The sequence below is a fragment of the Gasterosteus aculeatus genome, chromosome 21, assembly GCF_964276395.1.
Source record: "Gasterosteus aculeatus chromosome 21, fGasAcu3.hap1.1, whole genome shotgun sequence".
Lineage (NCBI taxonomy): Eukaryota > Metazoa > Chordata > Actinopteri > Perciformes > Gasterosteidae > Gasterosteus > Gasterosteus aculeatus.
The window spans coordinates 4,969,310-4,986,993 of record NC_135708.1 but is presented as its reverse complement, the minus strand read 5'-3'; the positions used below and the strand labels follow the sequence as shown (position 1 = coordinate 4,986,993).

The 17,684-nt window shown below is 46.2% G+C and overlaps 1 protein-coding gene across 1 annotated transcript; it reads right to left on the bottom strand.

Annotated features, from left to right (window-relative positions):
* Nucleotides 1-9,169: 9,169 nt before the first annotated feature.
* Nucleotides 9,170-17,260, bottom strand: LOC144390269 (protein NLRC3-like). The gene is made up of 7 exons (XM_078096744.1): nucleotides 16,968-17,260; nucleotides 16,604-16,814; nucleotides 14,646-16,446; nucleotides 14,382-14,555; nucleotides 13,853-14,026; nucleotides 10,613-10,659; nucleotides 9,170-10,466 (listed from the first exon to the last, which is right to left on the bottom strand). Exons 1-7 carry the CDS (start codon nucleotides 17,058-17,060, stop codon nucleotides 9,937-9,939), a joined length of 3,030 nt encoding a protein of 1,009 aa, XP_077952870.1. The 5' UTR covers nucleotides 17,061-17,260; the 3' UTR covers nucleotides 9,170-9,936.
* Nucleotides 17,261-17,684: the final 424 nt, after the last annotated feature.

Below are 17,684 nucleotides of genomic sequence, written 5' to 3'. Positions count from 1 at the left end.
TGGGGACACAATGTCTGCAGCTACTCTCTGCTTCCCTCTGCTCTTCCCTCAAGTCAGTGAGAACTTAGAACATATTGACCTAATGCAAGCGGACGAGGTACATGATTAAGTGCTTGTTAAAGGAATGAATACACGCATAGTAATGTAGTGTAATGGGAAGTGGGAGGAACTACCAGGTACCCAGCGCTCCTCAAGTCCCTTATGACTAAACTCATTGACTCAACTTCAACCTGCATGATGGAATGTATCTGTCAAGTCACATTGAGGTTATTGTTTGAAGAAAGGCGTGAACTTGTAACACAGAGAATTAAGAAGAGTCCTTATAGACATGTCAAGTACAGAGAGGGACTAGATATCAACCTTCACAGAGCTTCTGCTCCATGGAACCCTGAATGAGGTCAATGGTGGTGTAATCTTCGGCGTATAGGACATAGGCAGATGACGGCCTGTTGGCGATGGATACCAGCTCTGAGGTGGTGATCTCACTGCCGACTCCAACAGCAAACACTGTAATGCCCTGAGCTCGGGCCTCCACACTGGCATCCACCTAAGGAGACACAGGCAGCAGTGAATGGTGGAGAGGCTTTCCATTTAGATCGTAGAGTGGATGCTGGAAGAACAGTGACAGAGATGTAATATTAACAATATTACAGCTTTCCCCAACATGCTGGGAGCTGCTCCCTCCTTGAGGTTCCATGGCTTCCAAATATGGGTCACCCAAATAACCATGACTTGGTTTCACTGAGGCACCTGAACGCAGCAATGGGACATTTACCACGTCGTCCTGAGATTTGCCATCAGTGACCACGACGGCAATGCGATTTTTGACCTGGCTGGCTCTGTTGGAGGAGGCGAATACGTGGTTCACGGCAAACTTGATGACCCTGCCAGTCTGGGAGACAGTCAGAGAACAGTGAGGACCTGGTAGAACCGACGGAAAAACCCACAACGCTGTGAGGGATTGTGTGTGTGTGTAAACTGGTATGCTCACCGGTTCCCACCCATTTACACCTGCATCACATCAGAGTACAAATACAATTATAAGGACACAAAAATGCTTTTAAAAGTCTCCATAGGAACAGCACAACCTGTAAACGAGTGCTTGTGGTATCGCTGTGTGGTGCACCTGTGGTGACTGTTTTTATCCAGAAGACTGGAGCCCAACACTTCCTGATCGTAGAATATTCTTCTAACACCTGCATGCAGATGGGCACAGAGGTGCAGAGAGAGCATGCTGTCCTGCCTGTGTGTTTCCTCCCAGGTAGCTGATGCTCTGTATGGCCTGGATGAGCTTCGCTCCGCTCTGGTGTTGCCCCAGAGGAATCTCCATTCGAGGCGTGTCACTGTACAGTGATCCCTCGCCACTTCGCGGTTCACTTATCGCGGATTCGCTATTTCGCGGATTTTCATATTGCATTTTTTTTTTTTTGGTGCATTGTGCTCTGCATTCTGATTCGCTAAAAACTCACTCCCGAGCCGTTCATTACAGTTCTCCAACGTAATCGATGGTGGCATGTCGGTGTACAAGGATCTTTTTGCAAAGAAGAAAAAAGAGCGACAACAGCTGCCTATCACTATGTTCTTCTCCCGAACAAACACACCTGCACCGCGGGCTTCAGAAGAAGAGAACACTGCAGAGCGCAGTCAGGATGCAGCGGCCCAGTCTGAAGAGCAGTGAAACGGCCTACACGCGAGTCACTGTATTTGTATACATGTAATAGTTGCTAATTGTAAAAAAAAAAAAAGTTTTCTATTTCGCGGATTTCACTTATCGCGGGTCATTTTCGGAACGTAACCCCCGCGATAAACGAGGGATTACTGTACTGGATCACAGCCACCTGCAGCGGACACAAACAAACCCGACATTGCTCCGAGGCGCTTGGAACGCGACCACGACGGAGCAATGGAATGTTTTTATCCATCAAAGCTGACAACCGAAACAGAATGACAGTGTTCCTGATTCGACAGGGGAAGACAATCCATTGAGACGGTCCGTAAGCAAACTGAGAGTTAAAGGAAAGTTACCGCTAAATGTTAATTGCAATAACAATCTTGTCACAAGGTTTTCCACATGGTTTAAATGACCTGTGTGTATATTGATGAGCCACTGCTTGGCCATGAGCCATCAACAATATTGACCAGGTCATTGACAGCTGTGCTACAGCCTACACACACACACACACACACACACACACACACACACACACAGTGTAATCAAAGACACATCTTAACAATGCAGGGACAGATGATCAACATTTCAGACTCAAGAGTTGAGTGTCTAACGCGTAATAATAAGTGAATTCTACCTGCTCGGACATTGTCCTCCTCTGCAGCTTCAAGGGGGACCAGCAGCAATATCGCACTCCACAGTGACCACAGCAACATCACTGCGTAGGACAGCCGTCTACCTTGGTCCAGTCCAACCTTGCAAAAAACAAGAATTTCAAAAATGGCCTCAAGACTCTTTATTCCGCCCCCATGAGGCTGACCTTTCCAACTGACCAAACCTTTCATTGATAATGTCTTTGACCAATGGTCAAAATAAAATACAATCACTTCAAATGAGTCCTTTAGCAGACTCCCCCTGCCAGCCGGCTCCTGGCTAATATCCAGTCACAGGACAACTCGGGCGCCCCCGGCAACAGGAGGTCGGTGCCCACATCTTCTCAGAGACCTGGCCGGTTAGTTAAATATATATAAAATATAGTTATTGCTGTGCACTGACTGTCTCAGACTCGTTTGGTCTGCAGAACGTTTGAAAGCTGCTCGTTTTAAACCTCATAGCAAACCTCACCTCAGTGAGTCCACCAATTGCTACAAGTCTGTTGAGTTGTGTGGAAGTAAGCGTACAACGGTCACACTGGCAATGGTACACATGAAATGGGCTCAGACCATGTTGCTACGTGGATTTGAATGGAAATGTCCCTCCTACGCCGACACTTGTGGATACCCAACCTAACCTATGTAAAACTGTACCCTGTTGTTCGGTTGGACAAAACAAGGTACTCTGCTTGTGTCAAGTTATTGTTCATGACAATAGAGATGTGATAAACTGTCTCTGCTCTGACCCGACTGAGAGGTATTGATAGTTAGAGAGGGAGGGGGGGGTGCCAGGCCCCCATCAGGAGTGCGTTGACACTAGAGGACAAACAATAGTAGGCAGTCGTCCATTGGCTCCAGCTCTCCCTTTGGTTCTCCAACATGTCCTGGGCGGGTCTGGGCTTGTCTCTCAGCCACCTGGCTCTGTCCCACAGGGAGGTCTGCAGGGTCTGCTGGAGTTATGAAGAACTACACATTTTCCCCCGGATATTTCTCGTGGCCTTACATTTTTTTTGGACTGCCTGTATTTTAAATCACAGTTGTTTTCTTGCCTTTTAAAATCATCAAGTGCGTTTGATAATGAAATAGCATGAAAAATGGTAAAAAACGTTCAGTGGCTTGGAAGGCTCTCCTTCAGGGCCGGTCTAGTTCACAGTGCCGGTTAGAGTCCTAGCTAGGCTAACGTTATCCTGGAAGGGTATAGCCAGTCAGATTACCGTAGGGGGGTCATAGACACAAAAAGAGGGTCACTTCTTTTCTCTCCTACATACAACGGTCAGTTCATACGGCCATGACCCCGATCGGACTTGCCAAGCCAAGTCGGCCTATATCTGGTATCTCCATCGATTGTCACCTTCTTAGCATTGATGACACATCCCAACGCCCGGCTCTTGCAAAGACCCAGATGGTCGGTGGTGCTGAGACGGGCCTGGGCAGGGAGGCAGAGGAGACAGTTAGCGGCGGGCGACGCTAGAGAGCACCCCCCTCTCCATGAAAGTGGCCACTCCCTCTGTTCTGGAGAACTAATGAATACGCTGCGTTGAAGCTTTGACTTGTCGCATTTAATATAGGAATACCTTGTAAAAGCCTTTTCCAAGCTTCCATGTTGTGCCACGCAACGTATGGTCAGCAGTGTAGTGCGTTTTCTCCCTGTGTTCATTTTGAAGCACAAACATGGTTCCACAGACCACAAGGTTAGGCCGGAAAATACCAACGTGAGCACTATGCTGGGATGGGAAACGGAAAATATAAGCAATGCAGAGAGGGCTGCAGTGTCTGGCAAAGGCTTTAAAGACAGGGGAGGATCGGTCAGCTGAAGAGAGAACAGCCACCACAACCTTTCTGTGACAGTCTCCTCCCAGCTCTCTCTCTCTCTCTAGAGTCAAATTACACCAAGCTGCTTCTATTTCTGAATTCATTTGTTTCCTCCAAAACAATTAGTTAACAGTATAAAGCAAATGTCTCAATGGGAAAAGACTGCAGTTGAAATAATACAAAACCTGTTGAGAATGGTTTCCTGCTTATAAGTGCATTAAGAAACTAAATAAATGAATTTATGAATGATATCAGGTGATGCTGTTGATCACTGCCTAGATGTGGTGAATAAATCTATAACACCAACTATCTTTGTCATTGTAGTGTCTAAATGCACAGTCAACCTGCTCCCTCACAAATTGCATGTGGCTAAGATGGGCTTTAAACAGGTGAACAGTGAGGCCCCCACAGGGCCGAACTGCAGCCTGTGTGCACGACTGAGGGACCATATGTGCTCAAAATGGGATGATTGAATGGACCCCTACTGGGTTTTATGTGTTTTAAGGACATGTTGGAAGATGATTGACAGTGACTCGGTTTCCACCCACTTGTTACTGCCCCTAAAATTCAAATAAAGCTGTGAAGAAATCTTCCACATGTATGTTTCTATCCCTCCAGTACCGTCATGCAATTATTTGCAGTAGGTCCTTTGAGATGAGCCATTTTAATCCACCACTATTTGAGATGACATGAGCAGAGCACAAACCTCAGTGGATGTTGAAGTCACATGATCAGTTCCTTTGACTCTCTACCTCAGCCAAGCGTTATTTCTGAGTCCATATCATTTTCTCTCGGGTCTTTTCCATGCGTGTGTGTCGCAGGTGGATGGAAACACACTTTGTGTCTTTGGTTGAGTAGCATTTAGCATTTAGCTCGCCCTCTGAATTGGCCCCAATGACACACTCTAAAACTATAAACCGTGTGTGAGAAATGGACGTGGTTGTCGTGGCGTGTTTGTGGTTTTCTTCTTCTTCTTGACTTCTTTAGGTCTCAGTGCAACACACCGTCCTCCAAGTGTCACATGAGAGCTTGGAAACCAGAACTTGTGCTCCTGAAAAGTCACATGTCCTCTGGTTGGTATCCAGTGTCTCCTACAGGTGTTTGTTGCAGGACAGATGGGTCCCAGTGTGAGAGGAGAACATGGTGTAAAGCAGCAGGAGGCCCAAAGAACAACACTGAGACAACACAGGAGAACCTTTTCTACAAATGTCTCCAGCAGGATCCTTGCTTTGATCCATCTCCACGTCCTCTCCTCAGCGCCCCACTCTTTCATTTTAAAGCAGGCTGCTTTTCTAAATACACACAGTGGGGATCTGCAGGTAGTGAACCCAAGTTCTTCCAAACCACAAGTGCAGCACAGCAACCACATCCAGCATCCCCGCTGGCTGCAGCACCACACAGCGTTCCTCCTGCACACATGTTGGTGGGATTGCTCAACGCCTTTGGTGGCTTCACAGAACAAAGAGGACTAAACATTTATTCCTCACATGTATTTCTGACTGACGCCTGAGAAGATCCTTTGGTCCTTGTGGTAGATTAGAAGATGTACGATCCGTCAGGATATTACTGTGTGATCGTAGTCAGATTGAGTCCAATACCTTTTCAAAAGATCCGTGTTGTTGCAGGTTGAAGCTTGTTTACTGTCATTTACACCGTTCTTTAGATGATGCTGTGATTTCACAACTTGTATTTGTCACAGATGACAGTTTGAAGGGTGAGTGAAATGTTCTGTCCTTAAACCGTGTGACGATATGCACGTAACATGTTGACGCACATCACCTATAACTGATGCTAGAGGGGTAAGAAGTGGCTCCATCGTACTTTCTGTCTGTCTTCCATTCATTTCATCAAGCTCAGAATGACAAAGTACATCCTGTACACATGCGACATCCTATTGGCCAGACAGAACTATGCGTCCTGTAGCAAAAACAGGTCCACTTCTAACATCGTCTCCATCCTCTCCAACTGGTTCAGTCGTTGAACAGTCATTTCAGACCACACACTTAAGGAACAGCAGAGCTTGAAAATGGCAAAACACACAGAGAGACACTGAGGCAGACAACTCGCTGACCCATAATCACAGGCCCTATACTGTATATTTAGCCTTCTCTTTGTGCTGATGGACAGTCACTGGTGGACAGACCAATGGCGCGCTGACATGAAGTCCAGAACAGGCTACTAAACACATACATGTCACACGCGTCATACACGTCATACATGCAGCAGCAGCAAATCAAACAACAACCGACGTAACAAGTGTCCAAACTTTGTATTAGCCATATAACTTTAATACTGATGAGCCTGAGATGTTATTTTGTGCTGGATACATGCGTACAGTTTATATAACATCTAGGTCTTCACAGCAGCACATACAGTGAAGTAAAGGATGGCAAAGCCTTACCTTCCTCTGTCAGCCCGCAGCAGCAACCATGAGGGAGAGTGAGGAGGGTGAAGTCCTGCCTCTGGTTGGCAGTGGGAGGGGTGGGAGGCTCCAGCCAAGCATTACAAATGGTGGAGGGGACGCCACTGAGAGTAGCACCTCATGTGGACACACACGTCCAATGTGTGGGCGGAGCACAGCGTCGAAATGCAAAAGGCTTTTAAAGAGTTTTCAGCCTTTTCGATCACTGTTCACTTGAGCCCTTTAATTATCCCAACACACAGGAATAGCAGTCACATGGTCAAGCGGCACTGTGGGAGTTTAACTAACGCGGCGACACCCAACAGAGCATTTGTCGCACACGTTGGACCTCTGACACACTCCAGGATGAAGCCTTGACTGAAACACCAGCGTTTGCAGTGACAGGTGAGATGGTCCTGCCTGCACGTAGAACACGCTTCAACTAAATGAAACTTCTCTGCATCGTCTAACCAGCAGAAAGGATGTTCACAGCTCCATATTGTCTTCTATTGTTTGTATCTTCTGCTGAGGGACTTCATTCAGGCAATGAACTGTCATGAGCCTGGTCACCATCCTGGTAAATTGGGAGAATTATGGAGGCGTTATTTTACAAATGTCTTCTTGACAAACTAATCTCAAGAGAAGACACAAAATGATGAAGGTGTCCTACCAGCAAGAGTCGTGTGTTTCTTATGTGTGAGATATGTTCTTCGTACAGCACTTGCTCCTCCAGATGTTCTCGTTCCATCATTTGTCTCAATGACGTGTGAGCACAGGGACAAGGCGTCCCCTGCTGGAGCTGCTCAGCGAGTCAGTGTGAGCTCTGTAAGTACGATCAACACGAGCCGACCGCACATAAAGGATGAGGAGGAGATACAGGACACAGTGGTTTGCACCTGCAGGTGGAACATCTCCTTGCTTTTGGCTCTTTTGTCAGTGTGTCGGTTCCTCTGTCAGCTACTCATTTGATCTCATGGAATACTTTGACGTTTGGATGGTGCCATGCAATTGGGAATATATTTGCCAGGGGGGTCCTGTCCTATGGAGGACCAAGAATGACTTAAGTATAATTAAATGAATGCATAAATAAATACAGGAGTATTGTAGTGTAATATTTTATTGACTAAGTGTCTCTTACGTCTCCTTTAATCATGCATGACAATGCTGTCCCCCCTTTTAATGTGGAGGTGACCAGTAGGAGCTGATCCAGCACCCCCACACCTCCCCCAAGGACAGAGATGTTTGTCACCTTAGACTATATAACTTGAAGACTTGTACGTGTCAACTCTGCAAGCGATTAATGGACGTCATGTTCAATGATTTTACCGGCGTTGAGTGAAACGTTTTCTAACGTTGGTGGAGCAAATCCATTAAAGTTCTTGCACATTCGTCACTTGTGCCTGGTATCAAAATGAAGAGGAAAGTTGGTTGATTCTTTCAGCTTTTAGATGACGCAAGCAGGAAGTCCCCCGTAGGACAGACCGTCCCATCTCAGAGGCCGCTCGGTTCAGCCTACGCAGTTGTTGGAGGACCAGACCAGGTAGACCAGAAGACTGCTGAAGGCTGCAGGCTACAAGGATGCAGCCTTTGAGACACACACACACACTTATCTTTCTGTTTGTCTCCACCCTGATGACGTCACAAAGGTCCTCTAGCTCCACCTTGTGGTCGCACTGCAGGTTTAAACACACACACGACGGTCATGCGTCACGGGGGGTTCTCATAAACAGCCCTGGCAACAGGCGGATGCTAGCGTGCGTCGCCATGGTAACCACTCTACTGGTGAGAGCAGGAGATGTAAGAAGTAGAAGCAGAATGAGCTTCTTGTCGGGCAGGTGAGCAGCAGAGGGGCTGTTCATCAGCTTCAGGTGTTGATGAAACAAACAACAACAAGGTCACTAGAGGATCAACAATGAGACGACCCCCCGAACAGGACTGGTTTCTCCCTCTGGATCTCTGACTGGTTTCCCACCACTTGTCTTCATCTAGAGTCACCACCACTACTGGAGAGAGGACACCTCTGCACATTATGTTTGGTCCATCAGACCTGTTATCTGTCTCCTACATTATCAACATCAACATTTGTTTGAATTAATCACACAATAAAGGGCAGCACCTTTTAGAAATCTGACATTTCTTCATTCATCTGGACTTTATTTAAATAATCTTTTGGGTTTGTTTGAAACTTGATTTTCTTTTTTTAACTTTTATGTTTTTAATCTTTTGGTCAGTAAATCTAATGTATATTTACATGTTTTTGTGTATGTTTTATTTTTTATTGGATTAAAGTATAATCCACCTTTACCTGTTTGGTTTAAATCACAGTGCGAGGTTCATGTGCAGCATTCTGACTGAGATGTTGCTTCATATTTATTTCATGACAAACTGAACGATTGTTGTGAGTCTATTTTATTTGATGTTGCGATGAAGAATTCACTGACACATTCAGATTCCTGTGGATTTGAAGCTTGGGAGAACTTCCTTAAATAGACGCTGTGAGGTCAAAGGTCGTCACGTTTGGTTAAAGGTTGAGAGAGAAAAGAGGGAGAGTCGTGTGAAAGCACTTGTTCCTGTTTGTGTTCAGTACGACATCAACAAGTTATTATCACAAAGAAATGAACATGAACGTCTCTGTTGGTGTTATTTGGTCTTTATTATATTCACACTGTGATACGTGTTGGGAATATGAATCATGTTTACTGGTTTAATCCCATCGCTGACGTCCCCCTGCTGGCCAGGACCAGTCACTGCACCACATGTTGTTTCCAATAAAAGTCATTTATTCACATTACAAACATACAATTATATTCCTGTGAAGCCAAAGTAACACATGGAGGCACTAAACGTTGTACTATTATATACTAACGGTAATAAAAACACAAGTACCTGATATTATCTGTCATTAAACCTTCTTCAGAGGTTTGCTGAAGCTTTCAAAAGCTTTTTGTTCACAACAAACCTGATTACGTGGAATTAGATTTCACACCAACAATCCTTGAAAAAGCAACGCCTTGATTTTATTAGAATGAATGCTAATGAAGCCCACACACAGATAAGGACAATTTATCATCAGAGACATTTGTCTTATATGGGGGGACAGATGAAAGACGTCTTATAAAATGTCTTCTTGAACACATAAAGATTAAGATTAAAGCCTAATTAGGAGCCAATATCTAAATGATCATCTATTGATTGAAGGAGCACAGCAGCATTAAGCTGAGCTCTTTCACACTTCCATCTGAGTCCCAGAGAGCTGTGGACCCCCCAGAGTCCAGACCAGCTCAGGTACCCCTCACCTGCTCCACCTGCATCTACACCCACATGAACCACCATCAGCTGTACAGACTGAACTATGTGGTGAGCAGAGAGGAAGGTTCTCCACCAGGAGGAGACTCTCCCTCCTACAGAGGACACAGAGACACTGAGGAACCAGAACCAGACCAGGACCCAAACCCAGGATAAAGAGGTTCAGTGAATGTGGTGCTGAAGGTGTGGAGGTGGATCAGTGTGTCAGAGGAGACTCTGTAGAAGGACAGAGAGCCAGCAGGACCGTCCACATACACTGCTACTCTACCAGAGGAGGAGGAGGTGATGTGTGTTGCTGTCTTATTGTGACGGACATAGTAACCTTCATCAGAGCATCGCAGACTCCAGGACTGATCATTCAATCCAAACACACAGTCATCACTGATTCCTTTCCTCCTGATTCCTCTGTAACTCACTGATACATTAACGTATCCGCTCCACTCGACCTCCCAGTAACAGCGACCAGTCAGACCAGTTCTACACAGCAGCTGAGGCCTGAAGTCAAATCTGTCTGGATGATCAGGATATGACTGATCCTCCTCCACACGTGTCACCTTCCTGTTGTTGTCAGACAGTTTGAGGTGTTTGTTTACTGTGTTTGTGTCGATTGTGAGTTGACAGGAATCTGATGAGAGAACAAGACACAATACAGCTGCAGTTATTAATCATGTGTTCATCTACTGACACTTGATGATGATGACATCACAGAGGTGAATCAGTGATGTCACAGTGTGAAGATGGTGGAATCTTCATGAATCAAAGCACACTTACACTTCCTCAGACCTGGTGTCAACCATCGGACTCCATCAGGCTCCACCCTGAAAGGAGGAGGGGGGTCAGAGCAGCATGGAGACATGGACATTACATCACTCTCACACACAGCTTTGTCCTTCATGTCCACATGGAGCACCTCCAAGAAGCATACAATTGCCTTGAATGCACCATTTGTCACGGTGTGGTTCACGTCCGCTCTTATTTTGTAGTTTTCTGCCACTCGTGTCCCCGGGTAACTTCACTTCCTGCCTTGTCCTGTCGTCCCCTGTGATTGTCTGAGCATTTTCACCTGTGTCCAATCACCTGCACCTCCCTAGTGTATTTAAGCCGTGTGTCTCTTGTGTCACTTGTCGCGTCATTGTCGAATGTCCTGGATGTGTCTAGTTCGTGCCTGCTTTTTTGCCCTGGTTCGTGTGTGTTTTTTTCCCCTTGGCCTTTTACTTTTGGTATTTTTGACTATTAAAGTCGTCTTTTGTTACTTGAACTCTGCATTTGAGTCCTGCCTTCCCACGCACCCCAGACACCAATTGCAGAGCTTTCCATTGCTGCCCCTGAAAAGTTTGCGGAGTTTACCTCACCTCTTCTTCTTCCACAGCTCATCATCTTCACTCATTCATCACCAGCATCATACTGACCATCATCTTCATTTCACACTCAGCTTCCTTCAGCAGTCAGTCAATCAAATGTTTTAACCTGCATCAAGTGGTTTCTTTGTCCACTTGTGCTTAAACACAACATGTGACATGTGATCATCTTCTACAGTAGTTCTGTGGAACATGAGATCAAGCAGCTGCTTCCACATCCAGCAGGTCCACGTCCACATGATGGTCCATCAGGAGTCTCTGTGTCTCCTGATGGATGAAGTCCACTATTCTCTGTGGTTCATCTCCACCACAGTCAGCTGATCCGTGGTCACTGTAGAAGTATTGATTGTTGGACCTCTTGTGTTGGTTTAATAAGGACTGTTGTCTCTCTGAAGTAAAGGAGAAAGTATCCTGAGATCACTACAGCACCACAAAGGTTTGGACTAAAGGACAAAGACACACTGGAGGCAGATGGCCAGCATCTACACATCCAGGTGTTGACAGGTGGTGTCTTTCAGGAAAGAAGTGGGTTTATTCGAGTGCTGTTGCTCCAATAAGTGTCTGAAGTGAAGGATGAGATGTGCAGTGTGTTCTGTGTGTTACTGAGAGTCCCTGTGAGGACGCGTGGGTCCTCATCACCAGTCAGATAAAGTCACAGTTAAATAGTTCAAATAGGAAGAAATGAATCCACCACATCTGGCGAGCTACCAGCGACCACGAGCCGGACCGACACCGGAGCTGCTGCTCCTCTCCTCTCACCGACCCAACGCCAAGACCTCATCAGAGGGAAGCAGGGAGACCTTTTCTAGTCCTCTGCAGTGGTGCTGTCGGTCTGTGAGGGACGAGGAGTGCTGCTGAGGGTGGACGTTGTCCCACAGGAACCTTCCAGAGGACCATGGACGTGAAGGACGGTGTTTGTGTGAAGTAACTGTTTGTGACCCCAAAGACGTAAGTACGAGTAATGCTGCTCAGTGATTGTCATCGCAACGGACGATGCCACTGATTACGTGACATCTTCACAGGGGAAATATACCATGTGTGAGCACACAATGACCTGGCTGTGCGTAAAGGGCTCGGGGTCAGAGCCATTGAAATCCCCGTTAGTGGGCTGAAAGTGGCAGCAAATGTCCCGGCGACAGATACCTCCTCCAGCAGGAACAACAACCTCTAGGATTGAAAAGGGAGAAGCTGATCAACGACTGTCCAACGCGATGGAACAGCACATATGAAACGATCTGCGGCGCATCGGAGCAGCAAGCAGCTGTGTCTGCTGTCATCTTTGAGAAGAAACTGTCAAGAATGGAGCTGAGCACAAGCCAACGGTCCCTAATGGAAAAGGTGAGCAGAGTGTATGAAATATGTACCGTGACAGGCTGGACAAATGCAAACGGTCCTAACAATAGGTAGAAGGACGGCCCCCATTTATTTACTGTGTGTCAATATTATTAACACATGGATAAATGCAAACCTGTCAATCTAATATCAACGCATATTATATTCACTTATTCATTGCAGGTACAAGAGGTCCTTCAACCCTTTAAAGGGGCAACAGAAGCACTTTTAACTGACAAATGTCAAACTGCCTTTAAAACATGTTGTGAACAAGACAACGCAGGAGAACCAGAACCAGATGAAGACATAGACCATCACAGATGTGGAGAAGCGGTACAGCGAGGAAAAGGATGCATTTAAGCTGCTTAACAAAGCCAGTTATCTGGATCCAGGCTTTCATGGCCACATTCATTTAAAAGAGCAGCAGGTGGCTCTACTGGTGGAGATGAAACCAGTGAATGTGGCAGGCAGTGAACCCCGTGATCAGCAACCCGCTGAGAAAACTGCTTCAACTGCTGTGGGGTGTCTCTTTGGAGACACGTCCTGCAGGGACAGCCCAGACCAGGTCATCAATCTGCTGCTTCAAAAAGAGAGTCTCCAATAGCTGCTCAACTAAATCCTCTCATGTGGTGCAAAGCTTTGGGCTGTGGGAGATCCCCTCACGTCGCCCAGATGGAAAGAAATATCTCTCCATCCCCTGATCCGCAGTCCGCTCTGAACGCTGAAATTTAGTCAATAAAAAGAGGTCAGCACTCGCCCCTTCAAATGTGGACGGCAAAGAGAGAGAGAGAGGACAAGGTCTTGGCCATTAGTTCATTTACTTATTTTTGTGTAGGTAATGTGTTAAATATGTTTAATCTTAAATAAATTAACTATACATGTATTTCTGTCTCTTATTCATATGTCCTGTTATTGACGTGTCTAATGTGCAACCAGATATTCAAATATATGTGTTTTTTTAAAGGGAATATTCAAAGATCATTTTTGAGCATTTTGACGGCCTTAGTGGACATTGTTTGTGGACAATAAGGACGCGACCATGAGAGTTTAATTCTAGTGTCAGGGGCAGCGTTGAGGCCAAAGCTCTGAAGACTGAGGATTATTTAAAGGAAAAGGAGAAAAGTGTCAATCCAGGTGGACAGAGCTGTGATAAGTGCACGTCCACGGCTTTCTTAAGTGGACCACGGTGTCCATCACAGATCTACTGACGCACAAATGGAGCGCGCAGCATATTTTGTCAGGGTCTTATTAACCAGGCTCACAATGTGAGGGAGAGAAAAGGTTTCCAGCTCGTTGGTCTGTGGCTGCAGCCTCTTCATACCTGAGAGTCTCCAGTCTCCAGTGAGGATCCTCCAGTCCAGCAGACAGCAGCTTCACTCCTGAGTCTCCTGGATGATTGTAGCTCAGGTCCAGCTCTCTCAGATGGGAGGGGTTGGAGCTCAGAGCTGAGGCCAGAGAAGCACAACCTTCCTCTGTGATCAGACAGCCTGACAGCCTGCAGACACACAGAATAAGACACATGTCACATGATCTGAGGGAGCTGAGAGGACTGAAAGGTCACTGCAGTACTGAGATACTATCAGGTAAAGAGGGGTCACATTAACATGGTTACTGACTGGTTTCCAGTCACAACTAAACACCCACTAATGTACATCAACAATCTGATAACATTACTACTAACTCTATAATGTCAAATATTTACATTATATTGAAAATAAACACATTTTATGGAAATAGTTGCAAAATACATATTTGATTTAAATCATGGAAGCAGAAAGAATCCTATGAAGGTCAGAAATGTACCATGGATGTAAATAAAGACACCAAGTGGACTTTAATTGAATCCTGACCTGAGAGTCTCCAGTTCACAGTTTGGACTCTTCAGTCCAGCAGACAGCAGCTTCACTCCTGAATCCTGCAGGTGGTTGTTACTCAGATCCAACTCTCTCAGACTAGAGGACTGGGAGCTGAGAACTGAGGACAGAGCGTCACAGCTTCTCTCTGAGAGGTTACAGCCACTCAGTCTGAAGAGAGGGATGAAGAAGAAGCAGTAAGTATAAAAGATGGCAGCATGTTTAAGTTCTGATGTATGAATTAACTCTCTCTGTACTTACAGAACTTTGTTGGAGGCTTTGACCACTGGCAGCAGCCTCAGAAGAGCCTCCTCTGAAGCAGAGTATTTCTTCAGGTCAAACACCTCCAGATCTTCTGATGACAGTAAGATGAAGACCAGAGCTGACCACTGAGCAGGAGACAGTTTATCTGAGGAGAGACTTCCTGAACTAAGGGACTGTTGGATCTCCTCCACTAGAGAAACATCATTCAGTTCATTCAGACAGTGGAAAAGATTGATGCTTTTCTCGGGAGAAACATCCTCACTGATCTTCTTCTTGATGTACTGGACTGTCTCCTGATTGGTCTCTGGGCGACTTCCTGTCTGTGTCAGCAGACCTCGTAGGAGATTCTGATTGGCCTCCAGGGAAAGACCCAGGAGGAAGCGGAGGAACAAGTCCAGGTGTCCATTAGGACTCTGTAAGGCCTCGTCCACAGCACTCTGGTAGAGACACTTTGGTTTAGGTTTGTCTCTAAAGACTTTAGACACCAGGGAGGTTGTTTGTTCTTCTGACAGCAGATTGACACCAGAGCTGAAGAAGGTCAGATGGACATGAAGAGCAGCCAGAAACTCCTGAACACTCAGATGGACGAAGCAGAACACCTTGTCCTGGTACAGTCCTCTCTCCTCTCTGAAGATCTGAGTGAACACTCCTGAGTACACCGAGGCTGCTCTGATATCGATGCCACACTCTGTCAGGTCGGATTCATAGAAGATCAGGTTGCCTTTCTGCAGCTGATCAAAGGCCAGTTTTCCCAGAGACTCGATCATCTTCCTGCTCTCTGGACTCCAGTGTGGATCCGTCTCAGCTCCTCCATCGTACTTGACCTTCTTCACTTTGGACTGAACCACCAGGAAGTGGATGTACATCTCAGTCAGGGTCTTGGGAAGCTCTCCTCCCTCTCTGGTCTTCAACATCTCCTCCAGAACTGTAGCAGTGATCCAGCAGAAGACTGGGATGTGGCACATGATGTGGAGGCTTCGTGAGGTCTTGATGTGAGAGATGATCCTGCTGGCCTGCTCCTCATCTCTGAACCTCTTCCTGAAGTACTCCTTCTTCTGGGGGTCAGTGAACCCTCTGACCTCTGTCACCATGCCAACACACTCAGGAGGGATCTGATTGGCTGCTGCAGGTCGTGTGGTGATCCAGAGGCGAGCAGAAGGAAGCAGCTTCCCCCTGATGAGGTTTGTGAGGAGCACATCCACTGAGGCCGACTCTGTGACATCAGTCAGGATCTCATTGTTGTGGAAGTCCAGAGGAAGGCGACACTCATCCAGACCGTCAAAGATGAACACGACCTGGAACTCTTCAAACTTGCAGATTCCTGCTGCTCTGGTTTCACTGAAGAAGTGATGAACAAGTCCGACAAAGCTGAACTTCTTCTCTCTCAGCACATTCAGCTCTCTGAAGGTGAATGGAAATGTGAACTGTATGTCCTGGTGGTCTTTGTCTTCAGCCCAGTCCAGAGTGAACTTCTGTGTTAAGACGGTTTTCCCAATGCCAGCCACTCCCTTAGTCATCACTGTTCTGATTGGTTCCTCTCCTCCAGCTGAGGCTTTGAGGAGGTCTTCTTGTCTGATGGTTGTTTCTGGTCTGGCTGGTTTCCTAGATGCTGTTTCAATCTGTCTGACCTCATGTTCTTCATTGACCTCTGCAGTCCCTCCCTCTGTGATGTAGAGCTCTGTGTAGATCTCATTCAGAAGGATTGTGTTTCCTGCTTTAGCGATCCCCTCAAACACACACTGGAACTTCTTCTTCAGGTTGGATTTGAGTTCACTCTGACAATCTGCAGGAAGAAGTCCTGAATGAAGACAACAAAGAAGATCAATGAGTCACAGAATATGTTTCAACATGTCCTTTCCTCAGAGAATGACTATGAATATATTCTGTCCATCTCTGGAGACATTAGTGAAGGTCTCATTTATCAGCATGGTAAGTCTGTAGAGAAATCCTCTTACTGCTCTGCAGACGCTCAGCCAGCTCCTCCTCCTTCATTCTCCTCAGGAAGTGCACTGAGATCTTCACAAGGGCCTCTCTGCTCCTCCTCTGCTCTTCATCCTGCACCTCCTCATCATCTTTCTCTAAGCATTCTGGGTAATCTGAACTCATAACCTTCTGGATCTTCTTCAGCTCGTTCTTCACAAAAGTGAGGATGTTCTCCTCCAGTAGCTGGAACAGAACATTCTATGAATGACACCAACTAGAACACGGAAGCCACCATCAGGTCCATGTTGGACAGACGGAGAATCCACTGGTCTACAAAGTGCAGCATTGAGATGATGGTGAACTGAGAGATGTTAAAGTAGTTGTACGTGTACACACCATGAAGATAGAGTCCAGGTGTGTTTGATGCTGCTGGGCAGACGTATCTGTGGGAACCTCTGAGCTCTCCTGGTCCTCTCTGTGGAGGAACATGAACCATCAGCTCACATGGTGTTTGGACCATCAACACAACATTAGTTAAAGATATTGGCTTCTTTTATGATTGATCATGAAAAACCAGATGCTGAAGACTGTCGATGATGACGGACAGTTTATTAGTTGAGTGATAGTTAGTCATCAGTTTCATCTGGTTTTAGTTCTTACTGTGGGTCAGAAAAACAACGTCTGCAGACCTCTGCATCTGGTACAAAGTCCTATGGAACTACTTTAAACCTCTTTAGTCCGTCCCCTGACCTCTAGAAGTCTTAGATCTTCTGAAACTAGTCTTTGGCCTTTTTCACAGAGTCTATTGACGATACTTTGTCCAAACCTCTGCATGGATTCCAGAGACCACGTCAGCTGGTCCACAGAGCACTGAGTTTATTCTAATCACATGTTCAGTCCCAGTCATCTGACTCCAGAAACCTGCAGCTGTCTCCAGATGTGACCTCTGCTGATCCTGATGTGGAGGAACTAGCTCACATTGTGTTTACATCTGAGGATGTTTACAGTTAATGATTCACACTTAAACACACACAAACCAGTTAGATGATGGATGTCTAACTCAAGGCCCGAGGGCCAAATCTGGTCTGCTGGGGGTCCAGTGCAGCCCGCTGG